General features: G+C 52.8%; 7 protein-coding genes across 7 annotated transcripts; 6 read left to right on the top strand and 1 right to left on the bottom strand.

Moving 5' to 3' along the window:
• Positions 1-3,936: 3,936 nt before the first annotated feature.
• QC763_0041880 (uncharacterized protein) lies at positions 3,937-4,500 on the top strand (the record flags this gene model as incomplete). Its single annotated transcript, XM_062905645.1, has 2 exons — positions 3,937-4,232; positions 4,377-4,500. The coding sequence occupies exons 1-2, from the start codon at positions 4,087-4,089 to the stop codon at positions 4,498-4,500; spliced, it is 270 nt and encodes an 89-aa protein (XP_062769020.1). The 5' UTR covers positions 3,937-4,086.
• Positions 4,501-5,023: 523 nt separating this feature from the next.
• On the top strand, positions 5,024-7,165 carry QC763_0041870 (uncharacterized protein; the record flags this gene model as incomplete). The annotated part of the gene is made up of 4 exons (XM_062905644.1): positions 5,024-5,039; positions 5,060-5,251; positions 5,653-5,935; positions 7,141-7,165. 4 exons carry the CDS (start codon positions 5,024-5,026, stop codon positions 7,163-7,165), a joined length of 516 nt encoding a protein of 171 aa, XP_062769019.1.
• Positions 7,166-7,299: 134 nt separating this feature from the next.
• On the top strand, positions 7,300-8,706 carry gsk3 (glycogen synthase kinase 3; the record flags this gene model as incomplete). The annotated part of the gene is made up of 5 exons (XM_062910134.1): positions 7,300-7,518; positions 7,571-7,654; positions 7,709-8,057; positions 8,108-8,506; positions 8,573-8,706. The coding sequence occupies 5 exons, from the start codon at positions 7,300-7,302 to the stop codon at positions 8,704-8,706; spliced, it is 1,185 nt and encodes a 394-aa protein (XP_062769018.1).
• Positions 8,707-10,450: 1,744 nt separating this feature from the next.
• Positions 10,451-13,406, top strand: cbc1 (Nuclear cap-binding protein subunit 1; the record flags this gene model as incomplete). The annotated part of the gene is made up of 3 exons (XM_062910133.1): positions 10,451-10,535; positions 10,630-12,210; positions 12,270-13,406. The coding sequence occupies 3 exons, from the start codon at positions 10,451-10,453 to the stop codon at positions 13,184-13,186; spliced, it is 2,583 nt and encodes an 860-aa protein (XP_062769017.1). The 3' UTR covers positions 13,187-13,406.
• sap49 (Spliceosome-associated protein 49) lies at positions 13,316-15,245 on the bottom strand. The gene is made up of 2 exons (XM_062910132.1): positions 15,087-15,245; positions 13,316-14,979 (listed from the first exon to the last, which is right to left on the bottom strand). The coding sequence occupies exons 1-2, from the start codon at positions 15,098-15,100 to the stop codon at positions 13,815-13,817; spliced, it is 1,179 nt and encodes a 392-aa protein (XP_062769016.1). The 5' UTR covers positions 15,101-15,245; the 3' UTR covers positions 13,316-13,814.
• On the top strand, positions 14,331-15,821 carry TOM7 (translocase of the outer mitochondrial membrane; the record flags this gene model as incomplete). Its single annotated transcript, XM_062910131.1, has 5 exons — positions 14,331-15,485; positions 15,547-15,593; positions 15,646-15,674; positions 15,729-15,765; positions 15,815-15,821. The coding sequence occupies exons 1-5, from the start codon at positions 15,459-15,461 to the stop codon at positions 15,819-15,821; spliced, it is 147 nt and encodes a 48-aa protein (XP_062769015.1). The 5' UTR covers positions 14,331-15,458.
• A 506-nt stretch (positions 15,822-16,327) lies between these two features.
• Positions 16,328-17,621, top strand: FLX1 (mitochondrial FAD carrier protein flx1). Its single transcript, XM_062910130.1, has 2 exons — positions 16,328-16,580; positions 16,660-17,621. The coding sequence occupies exons 1-2, from the start codon at positions 16,436-16,438 to the stop codon at positions 17,475-17,477; spliced, it is 963 nt and encodes a 320-aa protein (XP_062769014.1). The 5' UTR covers positions 16,328-16,435; the 3' UTR covers positions 17,478-17,621.
• The last annotated feature ends 139 nt before the right edge of the window (positions 17,622-17,760 follow it).

The raw sequence follows: 17,760 nt of genomic DNA, 5'->3' as shown, positions 1-17,760 counted from the left end.
TCTGACATTGAAGTAGCTATGTTGCACTCATGAGAGATGAAGCTTTGCCTGAGTGATTATTTGGCTGTGGGCCTTGTATCGGCTGTGGCAACATCTGAAGGAAAAAGCTACTTATTTTACGAGTTGCTGTATATCCGTTATGGGATGGTGATCTATTATCTCCGTTGCTTGCTCGATATCATGGGGTTAGGAGATAAGGGGGGTTCGTTTACTTGGAAAAGAGCTGCTAAATGAAGACGTTGATCTCTTTTGTCACATTTTGCTTCCTCCAAGCTGGTGTCAATAACATTGTTAGATGGTAGCTAGCTACGTATGAGGATGATGATATGTGCTGAAAACGATGTCTAGATATGCTTGTTTCCCCAAAAGACCAAGCATGGCCTTCTAAATTACTGAGAGATTGATGGCCATGGCAAGTGTGGTGGTTAAGGTTATGTCCTGATATTAGATTTCAAGGCGTGCAATACGTTGTGAGAAAGAGGAACAGTTACAACCTAGGGTCCCGTCAGAGACATGGCAAAGACACGGGAAACCAGGAGAAACAAGCCACATCACTCGGCCCTTCTCGGGCATCAAGTGCCGAGTATATTTAGACCTTCAAAACGAGAACCCCGAGACAACATCATGACAAATGCTCCCATGGACGCCGTCAACGGGCGATGGCCACTGGCTGCTTGACGCTGCAGATGCCTTGAGACGGATCAATCAAGGGCCTGTTTCGCTGCATGCAACATCACTCATGCCCATGCCCGAGTCCGCGAGAGCTCCCCTAGAAAGAAACGTCTGCATACCGGGGCTTGTCTTGCAGCTGAGCTCTATGGACTGCCGGGACGTCTGGGACCTACAACGCCGTCATCCCGCAGCTCAGCGACATGCACGGTGAATGAGGTTGCACAATAGCAGAAACATGCTCTCAAAAGACCAGTCTCAACCACAGGGCAGGGCTCAGAAGGGCCCAGGTTCTTTCTTGGGTTTCTTCTTTTATCACATTCCAAGTGATGAGGCGGCCAAGAGGCTGAACTCGAACCTGCAACGCCAATTTGATCGCCTTTAATGCAGATGCTGGTGTGTGATATGACTTTGTTTTTCAGGGAATATTTGACAGTTCATCGAGGAGCATCAAGCAGCTGAGTCAAGGTGTGGCAGGATGTTGGCTGCACGTCGACAGAAGCGGACCACTCAAGATGTATGCGGGTCTCAGAAGCAGTTTACCGGTTTGGACAGGCTGCCGGCGGCGAATCAACAAGACAATGAGGGAGTCTTGGAAGAGATAAGAGTCGTTCGAGACCGGGGAGGTAGGAAATACCGCACCGGTTTCCAGTGATGTGATCCCTTCGGTTGTTGAATCGTGGATGAGCTCGGAAATATTCCCATGCGCCCCTGGGAAGCATTGAGTTATGGCACAGCAGAGAACAAGCCATGGAAAGCTACCCCGCGATCTGGAATCTCTTTTGAGCTTTTCTTGTGCTGTCCCCAATGAATGCTGTTGGTTCTATCGGCCCGGAAGATGGAATCTCATCATTCTCCACTCGGGCATCTGATGGCTCCAGCAAGTCAGCCCAAGCTCCTAGTCTGAAACATCAAATCACAAACCCCCATGCCGAAGCAACTTATAAGAGCTCGGTTTCAACAAGCCGGGCGCCCGTGGCCTTGTTGGGAATTGGGATCATGGTAACGGTACAATCAGTTCAGCGATGGCCCAACAAATACAGACTAGAGGATTGCTGCATCATGCAGACCCTCCGAGCTCCCACCTTCATCACCTTTTGGGAAGAGTAACTTCAACATCTGGCAGACAGCTGGCTCTGGTTCCTGTATCGATATTCCATAGCATGGCATACATAGTGACTGAGGGCAAACACAGACCATGTCATGATCAGCACCAAGGTTGGCTCAGACCAGAGCTGGTCAGTGCGTTCCCTGCCTTACCAGGATGATGCGATCTCGGTCTGGCTAGCTTGGAGATCGGCTCACCGACCACCACCAACCGTCGCTAGCTCGTCGTGCTGCCTCATCAAAGGCCAACATGCAGCAGCCGTCAGTCGACAGTAATTAAACCACAGCAGCTTGAAATCACATGGCTCAGACAGCAACAGCATCGTCGACGGGTAATTTTCCTCGCTTCCATGCAATCGATTTGACAGCTCCGTCTTCAGAGTGCCGCAAGTGCCAAAAGATGCTCACGAACCCCCTCAGCACGGCAAATACCGAAGCGTTGCTGAACGGTGACATCTGCTTGCTATAATTGGCAAGTCACCTTTCCTCTGGTGGATGAATCTGGCCCGCCGTTTGGGCCTCACTTCCCATGCCCAGCGCTGGCACAGACGGGCGCTATCTCACGAACCCATCACGCCGGGAGTCAGCCGCTGAAGCTTGGGTGATTTCCGAGGAACGCCAGCTGGCCAGGGTACGGGTACGGAACAGCAGAATTACAAAAGGCGCGCTGTCCTCCGTCAGGTGATCATGTAGAGCTGCTCTAGGCCTCTAGCATCTCATCGAAATGTCAGAGAGGGGGAGTCATTCTCCGGACGACCTGACTAGCTTTTTGCCATGCTTTGCTGTGCCCAAGGGCGTGTAACGAGCAATCGCGCCACAAATGGTGCCTGACATCACGAAAAACTACACGATCGAACTGCCCGCCGGTTTCACGACCGCACCGAGAACCTCACAAGAGGTCTCGGGGGTTTATGGCCCTGGTACGTCTGCGTACATACACATACGGTACCTGGCCGATATCCAAATCGAATCTGGCAGGCGACTAACAAACCTGGAACCCCTGGATTGGCAATTTCGTCTTGATGCCATGGATGTCAGTGGACGGCGGTTGTTACTTTGACCCGGAGCTAGCCACAGGGTCAACAAGTCCCAGTGCTCCTCCGTACTATCCCATCTGTCCCAGTTGCCCCCCCTATCTTTTTTCTGCTCTGCAGATGATCAAAAAAAAGTTGGTGTCTGCCAACAGACGGCCAGCCACGATCTACCTGGTCGAGCCAAATGATTAGCGCGATTCAACCGGTCATGGGACCTCGTTTGCACCCAAAAGGCGCTTTGCTGATCCACCTCCCTCCTGCGCAGGTCGCATTGGAAGAGCGCCGGAAAGCCAGCAACAACGGACAGAGACCGCAACACGGCTGGACACAACCGCAACGATGGAATCGGCGTCAGGCATCATCATAACCATGCAGGACTAGACGCCAAACGATTGGACCTCTCTAGAGCATGGATGCATGTGAATATCGGCTCACGATACCGCCCAATCGGAGCCTGCTGCCAAACCGAACAAGGGTTTCAAGGGTGGAAGCTCGACGCCGACAAGCAATATTGACTGTTTGAGAAACGCACTGCGGTGCCTGGATCTCGGTATATTCGACGCTGAAATATCTTATTAGTGCTGTATCACTGCGCTTTCGGAGCACAGAAAACTTGATCTGGCAGTGCGTGTTGTATCATTGTGTATTACCTGTTTGGGATCTGTATGGGCACGAAACGACAAGCTTCGTCAACCCCTCTCTGCCTCTACTTTGCACCACCAGGGGAGGAAAGCAAAGGCCAGATATATCTCGACAACAGCTCAACGTCAGTTGGCGTAGGCTTCGACTCTTTTTTTTTCTGGCCAGCTTGTTGCCCTGAGGGCTCTAAATTGCTGCTTCTATAATCCTATTTCGGACTCACTGTCTACAGCGGTGTACATAGCTATTATGTGCCCCTCCATCCACACTGCCCTGTTGCTTGTGGTGGTGAGCTTCACCATGTTTGCCCCGCACAAGACATATGCACCAGTCCCAATTGGCAAGTCTTCCACCCGTCATATCGGCGTTTCAACTCGGGTGCCGTGTTACTCAGGTCGCCTGTCTATCCTCAGGAAGCTATTCTATGACAGCTGCAGCTAAATGGGGGCCAAGAAGGCGTGTCATCGACCTGGACCGTCCTCGATCTGCCTGACAAGCTTGCTCGCATAAAGAAGTCGTGATAACCAGCAGTGACTGAGCGACACGTTGATCCCCTCGTCTGGCGGCGGAGGCAATAATGAGGAGTTCGCTTTACACGCATCGGATTTATGCGAGAAGCCGTCAGTCATCTTAGGCGATGCTCTTAATACCGGGAGTGCTTCTGCAATTTGAACTACGCAGTAAATTAACCCAGAAAGACCGCTCACTCACTGGCACCATGACTCTCCAACGGCTCCCTCTGTTTACTATGACGACCAGAGACACCGACTCAGGAATATTAGCGTAGGTGTAACAGTGCCCAAACGGGCGAGCTGGCTCAACTGGTACTGCACACCCCAAGACCCCGGGTTGATTGTGAGACGACAGAACACCAGGTATTGCCTCTCTCCCGCTGTCTGTCTCACATCTCGGAGACTCCTTCAACAGACACAATCCACTCGGCCCTCAACCGTGGCGGCGGGTTCGTGACAAACTGTGGTTGTCAGAGAACAAAGCACTGCGAAGCCCCACCTCGAATCTGATGTGGACATTGGGAGAGGGGGGCATCTAGAAGAACCCACCCTGTCTGTCTCTGCCTGTGTCCAATCTGGCACTCATACACCTTTCAGACAGGCAGGGCTATCTTCCTGAAAAGAAGTCAGCCACTAGAAACAAAATGACGATTTGTGTTGATTCGGTGATTAAGCTCATACCTTATTAACTTCTCTATTTTAAACTTCGCCTGCCGAGTGTGTTTAGCGCCGGCTTCCCGTCTCAAAAATGGGCACATGAGCAACGGCCCCAGCCTGGCGGGATCTGGTGAACAAAAGGCCAGAAGCGGCCGCATCACATTGTGTCTGTTGATTCTGTTCCAGTTTACGCTTTTTCTGATTTGATCGGCGTCTCCCGGCCTCATCTCCTCCTCCCTTTGCCCATCCCGTGCCATTGGAACCACGCCAGCGACACCAGAGGGGCTGCTCTCCTGGATAAAAGCAACCCGGGGACCCGTTGAGGTGCATAGGAAAACCGAAATTCCGGTAAAATACGCGGCGTCTTTCATCCCGGTACCTTACCGCGCATACACACACACATACATGCTCGTTCAACAAAGTGGAAGCCAAACACCATAGAAGCGAAGAAGGAGACGGGACCGCTATCGTATTTTGGGAAACAGGAAGCGGACAACGAAGAGCTCCACCATCCGCCGCTCCGAATCAACGTCAGGCAGGCTATTGTGTTCCTGGGACTCGGCCGGCGAGAGTACACTCCCATTCGTCTTCCAGTCACCGGCGTGCCTGAGGCTATTTCCGGTGCCCGCTGCGGTTTCTGTCTGCCAACCTGAGAGGTCACGTCACAACACGTCCCATTCTCAGGCTACTGTGCAGTATCCTGCACCTGGAAAGCTTTTTGACCCGTACCTCGAACCCTTTTTCCCTTCCTTTTTCTTTTTCCACATCACACGGTACCTTCCTACAGACCTTACGTCCAACTTACGGCGTGTCCTGCGTCAGGCTACCTTACCCTACTTTATTACCAACCAAGCAGAGCAGCAGACACGGCCACCAAGCCAGACCAGACCACCTTTATCCTGTCATTTCCCCGAGTTGCATCGATTTGGATCACCTCCTTTTATTTTCTTTCCTCTACGACTGAGGTGCCCACAGTCTGGCCTCTGTATTTCCATTTCACACAGCCAGATCTGTTTTTAGATCCATCTTCCTAGGTCTGGAGGCTTGCGGCTTGCACCGCCTTACAAGACACCAAGGTCTCCCAGTATCTGGCCAACCGCACAACGCCCAAATAAATCCCATCCACCAGACCAGCGCAACCGCCCTGCCGGCCGACTCCCTCGACTTTGGAGCTAAAGCCACAAGTGACGACGGCCCGGAGCGAACCCCTCACCACCGAACACAGCACCACACTTTCCGCTGCCAATTCCTCCAACCGACCACCGGTCCCTCGCATCCGCACGCTGCAGAAGACTCTTGTCGAAGACCGAGCGCACTGTAAGTGTAAATACCTTCACTTTTACTATTTACAGTTGCCCCGCCTCATCCTCTTCCAACCTTGGGCCCTTTCACCGAGAGGTCCTAAAAGGCTCACCTGCCTTTGCAACCCTGCCGTTTCCCTTGCCCCAACCCCTCATTAGGCCTCCTCTGGTTGGCTGCGTCCATGGTGCAGCGCGCCAAGTCGTAGGCCATCTGACCTCACTAGACGTGCAAGAGAGAAAGTCGCATACGATGATGTGTGGTCGACTGAAGCAGCTGTCTGCTTCAGGCTACCCCTGTTTGTTCTTTTTTTCTTTCTTTCTTTTTTTTTTTTTTTTGTTTTGTCTTTTCTCTTCTCTGATAGTGTTGGATGTCCCATTGTCTCGGGCATTTGCAAAGTTGCAGCTTTCTTCACTCGACACTGCTGCTGCCGCTTCGACCAAGACCACCTTGGAAAGCTTCGAGTCCTTGCGTCGTCTTGGGTCCCCCTCGGAGCCACTTGACCTGGCCCGGGCGCACTGCAGCAGGACACGCTAGACTACCCTTGTGCTTGGTCGCCACCGCAGTGCCCTGTCGTTCCCCGCCGTCATTTCACTTAGCTAGTGCGCCCGCCCCTCCAAAACCTCACGTCCATTGACCTCTGAAATTCAACCTACCTTCCCGTAACCCTCTCCTGTTGTCGTCCTCTTCCTTCAACGCCTTAGTATTCTGTCTCCACCTCCGCATCAACCATCAACCTCGTCATCTCGTGCAGTTTGTCGCCAGCTTCGCGTGGCTGTTCTTTTTTGATCTCGAGCGCTCCGTCTAACAGCCGTCAAGAAACAACCCAATACCTAGTTCGACCTGACCCAAGTCCCTAACGACCCAAGCCCGTCTGCGCGATTCCCCCGTTGCATCGGGTCCCGATTTCCTCCCCTCTTTCCATCGACGGGTAGATTCCTTCCGTCGAAACACAAGCCACGCTCCCAAACAGTCGGCATCACCGGTCACGAAACTTTGCTCTGCAAAACTGCGAGTTTACACAAGTTCGTCTTGTAACTGCCAATCCCTGGCGTCAGATGCCCCTCGAGGTTTCGACCAACCCATCTTGTAAGCCGGTCCCTGTCTCCTCTGCCCCTCAACTGCCATGACAACCCAATACTCCTGGCTGTTCCCAACACTTGCCAACCATGATGCTACGACGTGTGCTTACGCGTTTAATAGACATCACCATCTCCGTACAGTAGTAACCGCTTTACCAACATTTAACCTTGCGTGTGATATAAGACCTCCCTAGCGCGTTTTAAAGCAACCATACCTGTCGGCGACATTTTTCCCCACCAGTGACCCGAGTATAGTACGATCCTCCTCACCAACCCCGACGTGGCTTTGAGATCTTCACCATGGCGTCGAATCGTCCGGCAGCGTTCAACAATCTGCGGATGGGAGAAGTGATCCGCGAGAAAGTGCAGGATGGCATCACGGGCGAGACGAGAGACTTGACTTACACCCAGTGCAAGATTGTTGGCAATGGTTCCTTTGGCGTCGTCTTTCAAACTAAGTTGTCTCCCTCGAACGAAGATGCAGCCATCAAGCGTGTCTTGCAGGACAAAAGATTCAAGGTTGGTTGTGTGCTATGGCTGGGTTGTATGATTAATGGCTAACATGTTGTAGAACCGTGAGCTGCAAATCATGCGGATCGTGAGACACCCCAACATCGTGCAGCTCAAGGCCTTTTACTACTCTAATGGCGAGCGCGTAAGTCCTTTAGTAATACCTCATTGGAAAACAGATTGCTTACATCCCCAATAGAAGGATGAGGTTTACCTCAACTTGGTCCAGGAGTTCGTGCCAGAAACCGTGTACCGCGCCTCCCGTTTCTTCAACAAAATGAAGACTACTATGCCCATCCTTGAGGTGAAGCTGTACATCTACCAGCTTTTCCGGGCTCTTGCATACATTCACTCTCAAGGCATCTGCCATCGCGACATCAAGCCCCAAAACCTTCTCCTCGACCCTAGCACCGGCATCTTGAAGCTCTGTGATTTCGGCAGTGCCAAGATTCTGGTGGAAAACGAACCAAACGTGTCTTACATTTGCTCCAGATACTACCGCGCACCTGAATTGATCTTTGGTGCTACCAACTATACAACCAAGATTGGTGAGTGGATTTGTCAACAATGGAAGATTGTTGCTAACTGACGTGAACAGACGTTTGGTCAACAGGCTGCGTCATGGCAGAACTGATGCTTGGTCAGCCTCTCTTCCCCGGTGAATCGGGTATCGATCAGCTCGTCGAAATTATCAAGGTGCTGGGGACACCCACCCGCGAGCAAATTCGAACTATGAACCCGAACTACATGGAGCACAAGTTTCCTCAGATCAAGCCCCATCCTTTCAACAAGGTGTTCCGCAAGGCCGACCAACCCGCCATCGACCTGATTAGCAAGTTGCTGGAGTACACACCCACCGAGCGTCTGTCGGCCATCGACGCGATGGTGCAGCCCTTCTTTGATGACCTCAGGGATCCCAACACCCGCTTTCCCGATTCGAGGCACCAGACGGGCCAGCTCAAGGACCTTCCTCCGCTCTTTGACTTCACCCGTCATGGTACGTGTCATCAGACTCTCTGTGTTGATTTTGAACCAAGCTTGCTAACAGAATCGTTTTCTGCAGAGCTGTCGATCGCCCCTCACCTCAACCACAAGCTTGTGCCGCCTCACATGAGGTCCATCCTTGCGGCCCAAGGGCTCGACATCGACAACTTCACTCCCATGAACAAATCGGAAATGATGGCCAAACTGGACTGAAAAGCTGGCCAGCGAGACGGAAAAAAGTTCTGTGTCGATTCGCGACCGTGAGAGCTGATCGTGTGTGGACACTTCGAGCTGTACTTTGACAGCAAAGTATCGTATACGGCCCAGCAAGGACACAGCGGCTTTGGGTCGCTTCCCGTTCATGATCTATGACGAGGAAATGCCATGAGATACCCCGAGGAGCCATGAGTGTTGATGGAATTTAACGAGACGACGAGACTCGATTCCGGAAGGTTCCATCGATCCCAAAGTAGTGTCGAGAAGTGGCAGGATAGAGCGTGGAAATAGCAGGAGTTTGGGGCGGCTGGTATGCCCACGAGCATTCGTCCTCTGAAGACAACAGCGCGCAATAAGGCTATAGCAGGAAGGGAGGGAGAGGGGAGAGGGGGCGTGCTGAGGGAAAAAACACCAACCGGGCCACGTTTTTTAGATTCCGTTTCTGCATGACCTAGATGGCTTTTGCTTTATTTCGTGCCCCAAATATCTGGAGAAAGGCTTCTTTTATTCTTGTTTCTTGGGTGGTATTTCCACTGTATTCTCCGCTGGAATCACTTGCGTTGTTTTGTTATCTGTGCGGCCTCCCTGTCCTCGCCCTATCCTCCCTGTTTTTGATGTTGCTAGTAGGAAGGCGAATGATTCATGATGAGTGGGAGCGAACGGAATTATATGATTTGTCTTGTCATGTACTCCCAGATGAAGAACGTGGTGGGCTGGCCTGCCTGCACTGGCTATCTTGGTTTGAGACTCTCGAACAGGAGCAATAGTAGTTTTGGAATGGGTAGCACGAGACGGCCATCGAGTTCAGTGCAATTCAACTTTTGGTTTGGGATGAGAGTAGAAGGAGTTGGGACGGACGGTACAGATATCATGTGGCGGGGAGCACCTGGATGGCATGGGGTGGGCGTTTTTGCCTGGGAGAGATGAGAAAAACGGAAAAGATTATCAGAGCAGGTTTGAGAGAGGCCTACATGAAGAAGGCGATGTTGTTGGATTCTGTGGTTGTTTTTGTGCTTTTATCAAGGTTTTCGTTTACTTTCAAATTCAAAATATTTTCATGGCATGGCTTTCAATTGATGAGGTCTTGACACTCATGTATGGATTGATAAAGTGAGGTGATCTTCTACCAACTATGAAGATGGGTGAGAACGATGAATTACTATATTCCAGTGTTACTGAGGTTATTCAAAGTGTAGAGAGAAAAGCCAAACACTGCATTATAACAGACAAACAACGTCGTCGTCGTGAATTTTGCTCCAACAAACACCCGTGACTTATACCAGCTTGTAAAGCCTCATTTTCAAGGCAACCACCACTCCCTACCGACCAGGATCACTTGCATCACTAGCTCCTTCCCCCAGTGGATGGCCCCACAAAAACTTTCTCTCCAGTCCAGTCCCCACTTATTTCACGCTTTCCTCTGTCGCGCTTGGCACTGGCAACTTGAACCTTGTCAGCCTTTTGTTGCTGCTGTCTTCCTCAACTTTTATTGTTTCAGAGAGAGCAACGAAAGGAAACAAGAGTTTCCGGATTTGCGCCAATCAAAACCAATCATCAATTGCGCTCTCGGGCTTGGATTGGCAGAATCATCTGGTTTGAGAGTGAAATCTATCAAAAGTTGCGGGAGGTAGATTTCTCTTGCGACGACAACACCAAACCGGGAAAAAGAAAATAAAACCATCCAACGGGAGAGGAACAGCAGCATCGCATCGCATCAGTTGCGCAATAGCAAATCCAAACCATGGCCGACTACGACAGGAGAGGAGGAGGAGGAGGAGGCAGAGGTGGTGGTGGCGGTGGGTATAACCGGAAACGTCGTTATAGAGGTAGGTTTGTCCCTTTTTCATCACCACCACCATCATCATCATCATCATCATCATCATCGTCATCATCATCACTGACTGACACAATCTGGGTTAGATGACAATGAAGACGACAACCACTACCGCGGCAACAACTCCCGCCGCCGCTACGACGCGCCCCCCCACGTCCGCCTCCGCAAGCAGCTCATCGCCATTGCCGAGAACCCCATGATCGAGCGCCACGATGAGATTTCCCAGATTGCGAACCTGTTCACCGACAACTGGGACGATGACGTCTTGCTCAGAGGCAACTTTACCGACTTGGTCCTCCAGTTGTGCGTGGAGCAGCCTCTCAAAACCCCCTTTTTGGCGGGCGTGTTGATGGTGGTCAACACCAACAAGCCCGAGGCGATGGATCTTTTACTCGAAAAAGCGGCGAGGTTGATCGAGGACAAGCTTCGGGAGGGGGGGTGGAGGGATGTGAAGCTGTACCTGAAGCTGGTGGGGTGTCTGCAGGGCGTGTTGGAAGGGGAAGGGGTTTTTGGTGTGTTGGGGGAGCTTTTTGAACGGGCGGTTGGGTTGCAGACGGCGAGCAGTGAGGATACGATCGGCACAGAGATTGTCAAGATCATTCTCTTGACGCTTCCGTATGTGATGGCTGCTGGGTCGCCGGAGCAGGTGCAGCAGGAGTGGCAGCAGAAGGCGGCGGATTTGCTGGAGAATACGGCCATCATTGCGAGCGAGCCGCATCCGCTGCAGGCCGTGATTGAGCCTTATCATCCCGAGGCTGGGGAGGAAAACCCGGCGCAGTCGCAGAGTTTGATTTCGCTTTTGCAGGCGCAGCTGCAGGCTGAGGCGGCTCAGGGTTGGGCGTTGAGCTGCTTGCCGAGACCGTGGCAGTTCCCTGTCGGCGAGGTTGAGACGGTGGCCAAGCTGGCCAGTGCGAAGAAGCACGTTTTGCCGAATATCGTTATTCCCAAGACGGTGGTCAGGGGGCCGAGGCCGTTGTTCCCAGAGGTGTATATCTCTGTTTATGGGCAGCAAGAAGTCGAGTCGGTGCCCCCTCCTACCAGCCTGGCGTCGTCGCTCATCAGAGATGCACTGCTTGATACTATCAATGTTTTGCACTTTAACCGCAACGCCACAGCAAGACAGCTTATTGAGGTGGATTGCTACTTTGCGCCGAGGACTTTTGCTCTGAGAGGCACGCCGTTTGATAGGCTTCGGGATATCGAGAAGCCAAAGTCTACCTGGAAGCCCGAAGATGTGGCTGTTGATGCCGTGTTTACCCAGCTTTTCCTCTTGCCTAACCCAGAGCACAAGCTGGTTTACTACCACTCTGTGCTTACGGAGGCTTGCAAGCTGGCGCCTGCTGCTATAGCGCCCAGCTTGGGCCGTGCCATTCGTTACCTTTACAGAAACGCGCCGCGGATGGATCTGGAGCTGGCGTACCGGTTCATGGACTGGTTCTCGCATCATTTGTCCAACTTTGGTTTCACGTGGAAGTGGACTGAGTGGGTGGACGATGTTGAGCTGAGCGGCTTGCACCCGCGCAAGGCGTTTATTGTTGGCTCGATCGACAAGGAGATTCGGTTGAGTTTTGCGCAGAGGATCAAGAATACGCTTCCGGAGCCGTATCAGAAGTTGATTGGGCCCGAGAAGGAGAAGGATGTGCCCGATTTCAAGTTTGCCAATGATGGTTGGTTTTTTCCCCTTTTCTTTATCATTTCGAGTGTCAGTGACTAACACAGCAATTAGACACCCCCTTTGCCGCCGAAGGCCGTGAAATCGCCGCGCTCCTCAAACGCAAGGCCCCCGACGAGGAAATCGACGCCGTTATCCAGCGGATTCAGTCTCAGGCCATCGACCGCGACCTCGACGCCTTGGTGGCCAGCACGGACGTCTTTGTCACTTGCGTGCTCTACGTAGGCAGCAAGTCGCTCTCCCACGTCCTGGCGGCGATAGAGCGCACCAAGGACCGGTTGGCGGACGCTGGTGCGGCGAGCGACGCGTCGAGGACGCAGATCATCGAGGCGGTGATGGCGTATTGGAGCGTGCACCCCGGTGTTGCGCTGAGCATCGTGGAGAAGCTCCTGAACTACTCCATCCTGACCCCGCTGACGGTGATCAACTGGGCTCTGAACGTCCAGGCTGGCAAGACGCGCGGTGAGGCGCTCGCGTGGGCTCACATGTACGAATTGGTCTTCAACACTGTCATCAAGGTTACCGGCCGGGTGAGGCAGCTGGTTGTCAAGGCCAGCCAGCCGGATGAGATGGTGGATGACGAGACGAGGGATAACGAGGTGAGGAACATGAGGGAGCTGTTTAGGGCTATTGAGGACAGCTTAGGGGCTTGGGCTGGCGGGACGAAGGATGAGATGCTTGAGAGTAATGCTCGTGGGGAAGAAGACGGGTTGGTCAGGAGGTGGGGGACGAGGTGGCTGAGGGTGTTTAAGCGGAGGCAGGCGATTGAGGAGGCGTTTTTGGTCGAGGCGGTGAGGGAGCGGGAGAGGAGGGAGGAGGTGAGGAAGGAGTGGGAGGTTGTTGAGCGGCAGAGGAGGGAGGAGAGGGAGAGGAAGGAGGCGGAGGAGAAGGAGAGGAATGGGGCGAATGGGGCCGAGGAGGAGAAGAAGGAGAATGGGGTGGAGGGTGAGGTTGATATTATTGAGCAGTAGGTTGGTTGCTGGTTTTGAGTTTGGGGGTTAGTGAAAAGAAAGGGGCGTTGATTTATTTGATTTTCCCCGGATGACAGCGGGTTTTTTACGGTTTAATCGTAGGTCAAATAGGGGGCAAAATGGCCCAACTCACTAAAGGGTAAAAGGGGGTCAATTTTTAGTTGCTGTAGGAAGTGTAGTTTGTATCGATAGAATTATCTGACACTACCGCCATTGCCTTCTACCTTGTGTTCCAGATCCTCACCATTCGTGTTCTTGCATCATGTATTCTCATCATATTATGTACACTGTTCTCTGCTTCCCTAAAAATACACTACCTACTTATGTGAACGGGGTATCAAGGCTTCACCACGGTTCCTTTCTCTACTGTTTTTTTTTCGTTCAATTCCCATATAATAAACGCCCAAAATTCTCATTGACAGTTTTACCCCCCGGGATCTCGCCCATGATGGTTCTGCCTCGATGGTTCTGCCCTCAATGATTCTACTTATCAGGAGGGGGAGCACCATATCTAGGAGGCGGAGCACCTCCCGGTGGCGGCATGCACCCTTGCGAGGGAGCCGGACCGTTGCAGTCATCGGGAGGGTGATACATTTCCTGGCCTCCCATCACCCCACACTCGATCGTCCTACCCTCGACGTGGGTAGCCATTAGGAGGTGGACCACCAAAGCCCGGAGGGGGGGCACCTCCCGGTGGTGGCATGAATCCCTGAGGTGGAGGCGGGCCGTTGAAGCCAACAGGAGGGGGGTACATTTGCTGACCTGGACCAACAGGAGGGGACGGAGCAAACCCCGGTGGTGGGTGGAAGGGCACTGGACCGCCAAACCCGGCCTGGCTGGGGGGTGGACGCGCCGGGAGACCAGATGGTGGGGGAGGGAGGTTGCTCATACGACCACCGCCTCCGCTTGGCATAGCTGGTGGCATACCGCCGCCGTAGGGAATTGGGGGAGGACCACCGCGACCGCCCATGGCTGCTGGTCCAGTTGGTAAGGGCCCGCCGTACGCCGCGACTGGAACTGGCGGCATGCCTCCCGGCCCGAGGGGAGGGACAACTGGGGGCACCATGCCGACTGGTGGAGGAATGGCGGCCATGGAGGGGTCGATCATGGGCGGGACGGCGGCGACTGGTGTGACGGGTGTTGTGGCGGCGATGGGGGCATTCATATGGAAGGCTGGCGGGAGAACCTGTTGCTCGGGCACTATGTTGTGCTTCTTGCCTTCGGCGGCCAGTCTTCTTTCCGCCTCATCACCGTGGCGCTCGCCCTTGCCGTCCTTCTTGTACGCATAGTCTACACTGATAGCCTTGCTCAAGAGATATTGCCCGTTCATGTTCGCCAGCGCGGCGTCGGAGGCCTCGAACGAGTCAAAGCTGACGAAACCGTACCCCTTGGAGATGTTGTTGTCGTCGCGCACAATGTTGGGCTGGCGGAGGATCTGACCGAAGGTGCTGAAGGTGTCGTAGAGGATCTTTTCGTCGACTTGGGGGTCGAGGTTGTTGATAAAGAGCTCGGCGCCAATGTCGACCGTCTTTTGCTTGTCGGCGGACGCCTTGTTGACGCGGAGGGGCTTGCCGTGAACACGGACGCCATTGAGACACTTGGCGGCGTACTCGGCGGATTCGGGGGTATCGAACTCGATGAAGCCGTAGCCTTGGTGGTTGCGGGTGACGCGGTCGAGGGGCATGTGGACCTGGCGGACGGGGCCGACTTGGGTCATGAGCTCTGTGAGGAGCTCTTGGGTAAAGCGCTCGTCTATGTTGCCGACGTAGACGGTGGCATCTTTGTTTTGCTCCCTAAAAAGGAATAATTTAGCCATGTTGAATCTCCTGATGATCGACATGGTAGAAATGTTTGCTTGATATATCTGTGGGAAATGTTATGTGTTCGTGGGAAGACATACCAGTGTTTTGACATTTTGGGATTATCTACACCTGTCGTGGAGAAAGGGGGCTTGCTGGATGGCAACTGGGTGGTGGTTTCGTCAATTGTAAAAAGACGCCTCTCGCAGCTACCTTTCCACCAAAGAAGCGCGGTGCGTTGAGAAGTCGCGAGTTTTCTGGAGAAGGTGGGTGGGTCCGGCGGTTGACTTGCAGGGGTCAGCTTGCAGGGCGACATGGGTCAGCCGCGCCAAGCTTTGTCCAGGAAGTGACCGCCCAAAAACCGATTCTGCCACTGGAACATCATCATTGATTGAGAGACTGCTCCATCTTGCAACCCCACGACGACCACATACCCCAGATTCCCACATCAGGATAATCACATAATCGCCAAAATGTTTCGTCTTTCAGAGGAATCCAAGGTACGCAGACCTGACCGGCAGGGTGACGAGGGAATGAAGCAGCTGGCTAACCACGCAACAGGAGCGCATTGGCAAGCTCATTGAGATCTCGCGCGTTGCCCTTCACTAGTATGTTGGACGAGCCGGACAGCTTTAGCGAGCGAAATACTGACTGTAGCAGTGGCTATCTCCCCTTCATCCTCTATCTTGGTATGTCACCTTGTCTGGTTATCTAGCAAAAACATGGCAACTGACACTTCACAGGCTACACCCGCAGCGACCCTCGGCCATCCATGGTCCGGTATGTCTCTGCCGACGCTTTGTCCTGACACCCGATCTTTGAACCTCAGCTTCTAACTATCTCTGCAGTCTCCTCTCTCCCCTTTCCTAAGTAGCGACGATAAATACCTCGAGATATGGAAAGGGAACAGTGATGGACCGAGTGTATCAGTACAACAACTCAAAATGATGGCGCCGCGCTGGGAAAAGCGCAACGGGCAAGGGGCATCAGGAGGGATAAAGCGGGATTATGGGTTGGGGGTAGTTCGTCATCAGCAGAGCGAACGAGGGCGGGCAAGTGATACCATAACCGCGATTGTACATTATAATAGCAGACACAACTCCTGCATCATGAATCTACTCATGACTGTTCATTTTGCTCTTTCTTTTTCTCCCTCTTTGTCAAGTTAACGTGGATTTCAAGTCTTGGCGTAGCTATCACCGTCGCCGGCCAAACGGCGCCGAAAAATGCTTCTTAAATCCCGGTTTCAGTCGACCATGCTCGGCCGAGGATCCCGGAAACTTTTTTTTGGGACGAACAGCAGGAACCCTTGCGTCATAGCTTTTTTGCCGCGCCTCTTGCTAAACAACACTCGCTTTTGCGCCTACACATGCGCACCGTTTAATTTTGCTTACACGGAGCCGTTTGTTTACGATGTCATGTAGCTAGACATTTTCACCCCAGGTTTTGAATGACGAAACCATCACAAGATGACCGCGGCGGCGGCGGGAGGCTCTCCTCCCCCGCGCTCGTCGAGACGGTGGCTGGCTTGTCGGCCGGCACCATGGCCACCCTGATTGTGCACCCGCTTGATATAGTCAAGACACGAATGCAGAGTATAGTTTTTATTTTATTTTATTTTATTTCTCCTCGTCTCAAATTTATATGACAAGGCGTACTGACTGGTGAAATTAGTCCACCGCTCGTCACACAGCCCTAATACCCCCCCACCAACAACAGTCTCTTTGATCCGCACGCTCAGCTCCAACCCGAAACCGCTCGCGAGTCTGTATAGGGGTTTAACACCCAACTTGATCGGGAATGCCACAAGCTGGGCGTCGTTTTTCTTTTTCAAGAATAATGTTGAGAGGGGGATCTTGTATCTCAAATCCTCGTCATCCTCCCCCTCCCAGCAAAATGTGGGGGGCCTGTCACCACCAGATTTTTTTGTTGCCTCGTTGGCGGCCGGGGCGCTAACTCAGATTATCACCAACCCGATCTGGGTGCTCAAGACACGGATGGTCTCCTCTGACGCGGGGACAAAGGGTGCCTACCCTCACATGCTCGCCGGGGCTGTCGAGTTGTTTCAGACGGAGGGGATAAAGGGGTTTTATAGAGGGTTGGGGGTGGGGATGTTGGCTGTTAGTCACGGGGCGGTGCAGTTTGCTGTCTATGACCCGCTCAAGAAGATGTACTCGGCACAGCATAAGGAGAGGAAGGAAGGGGATATGAGCAATGAGGCGACTGTTGTCTTGAGTACGATTGCCAAGTTGGTTGCTGGTGGGATTACCTACCCGCTTCAGGTACTGAGGAGCAGGTTACAGGGCTACGAGGCAGAGGAGAGGTTTGGCAGGGGCATAAAGGGCGTGGTGAGGCAGCTTTGGAGGGAGGAGGGGATAAGGGGGTTTTATCGGGGGGTTATGCCTGGTGTTGTGAGGGTTTTGCCGGCGACGTGGGTGACGTTTTTGGTGTATGAGAATGTGAGGTTTTATTTGCCGAGGTGGGGGAGCTGATTAAAGTGGTTGAACAGATGGTAGATGACTGTATTATTTGTACATATATATAGGGTATCATTATTTGCTCTTGTCTATGGGTGTGGCTTTTGTGGGCGTAATCGGATTCTGAGATACCTATAATATCATTTTCTGCTCGACAAAGGCACATACGACCATATGCAGCTGAAAATACGGCATCCCGTCCGCTCTGCCTGAGTCAAACAGCTGACAGCCAAACTAGTACTCAGGTGGGTGACCACTGGGGATTCTTTGGTGTTGTATGTTTTTGATGTTTTGGGAG

The sequence above is a fragment of the Podospora pseudopauciseta genome, assembly GCF_035222475.1.
Source record: "Podospora pseudopauciseta strain CBS 411.78 chromosome 2 map unlocalized CBS411.78m_2, whole genome shotgun sequence".
Lineage (NCBI taxonomy): Eukaryota > Fungi > Ascomycota > Sordariomycetes > Sordariales > Podosporaceae > Podospora > Podospora pseudopauciseta.
This window is presented reverse-complemented; position numbering and strand designations above follow the sequence as displayed.

Excerpts from the sequence above, each read along its gene's own strand:
- FLX1 (XM_062910130.1), top strand. The coding sequence starts at position 16,436 with ATGACGAAACCATCACAAGATGACCGCGGCGGCGGCGGGAGGCTCTCC. Across the intron at positions 16,581-16,659 it reads AGTCAAGACACGAATGCAGA|TCCACCGCTCGTCACACAGC; the intron begins GTATAGTTTTTA and ends TGGTGAAATTAG.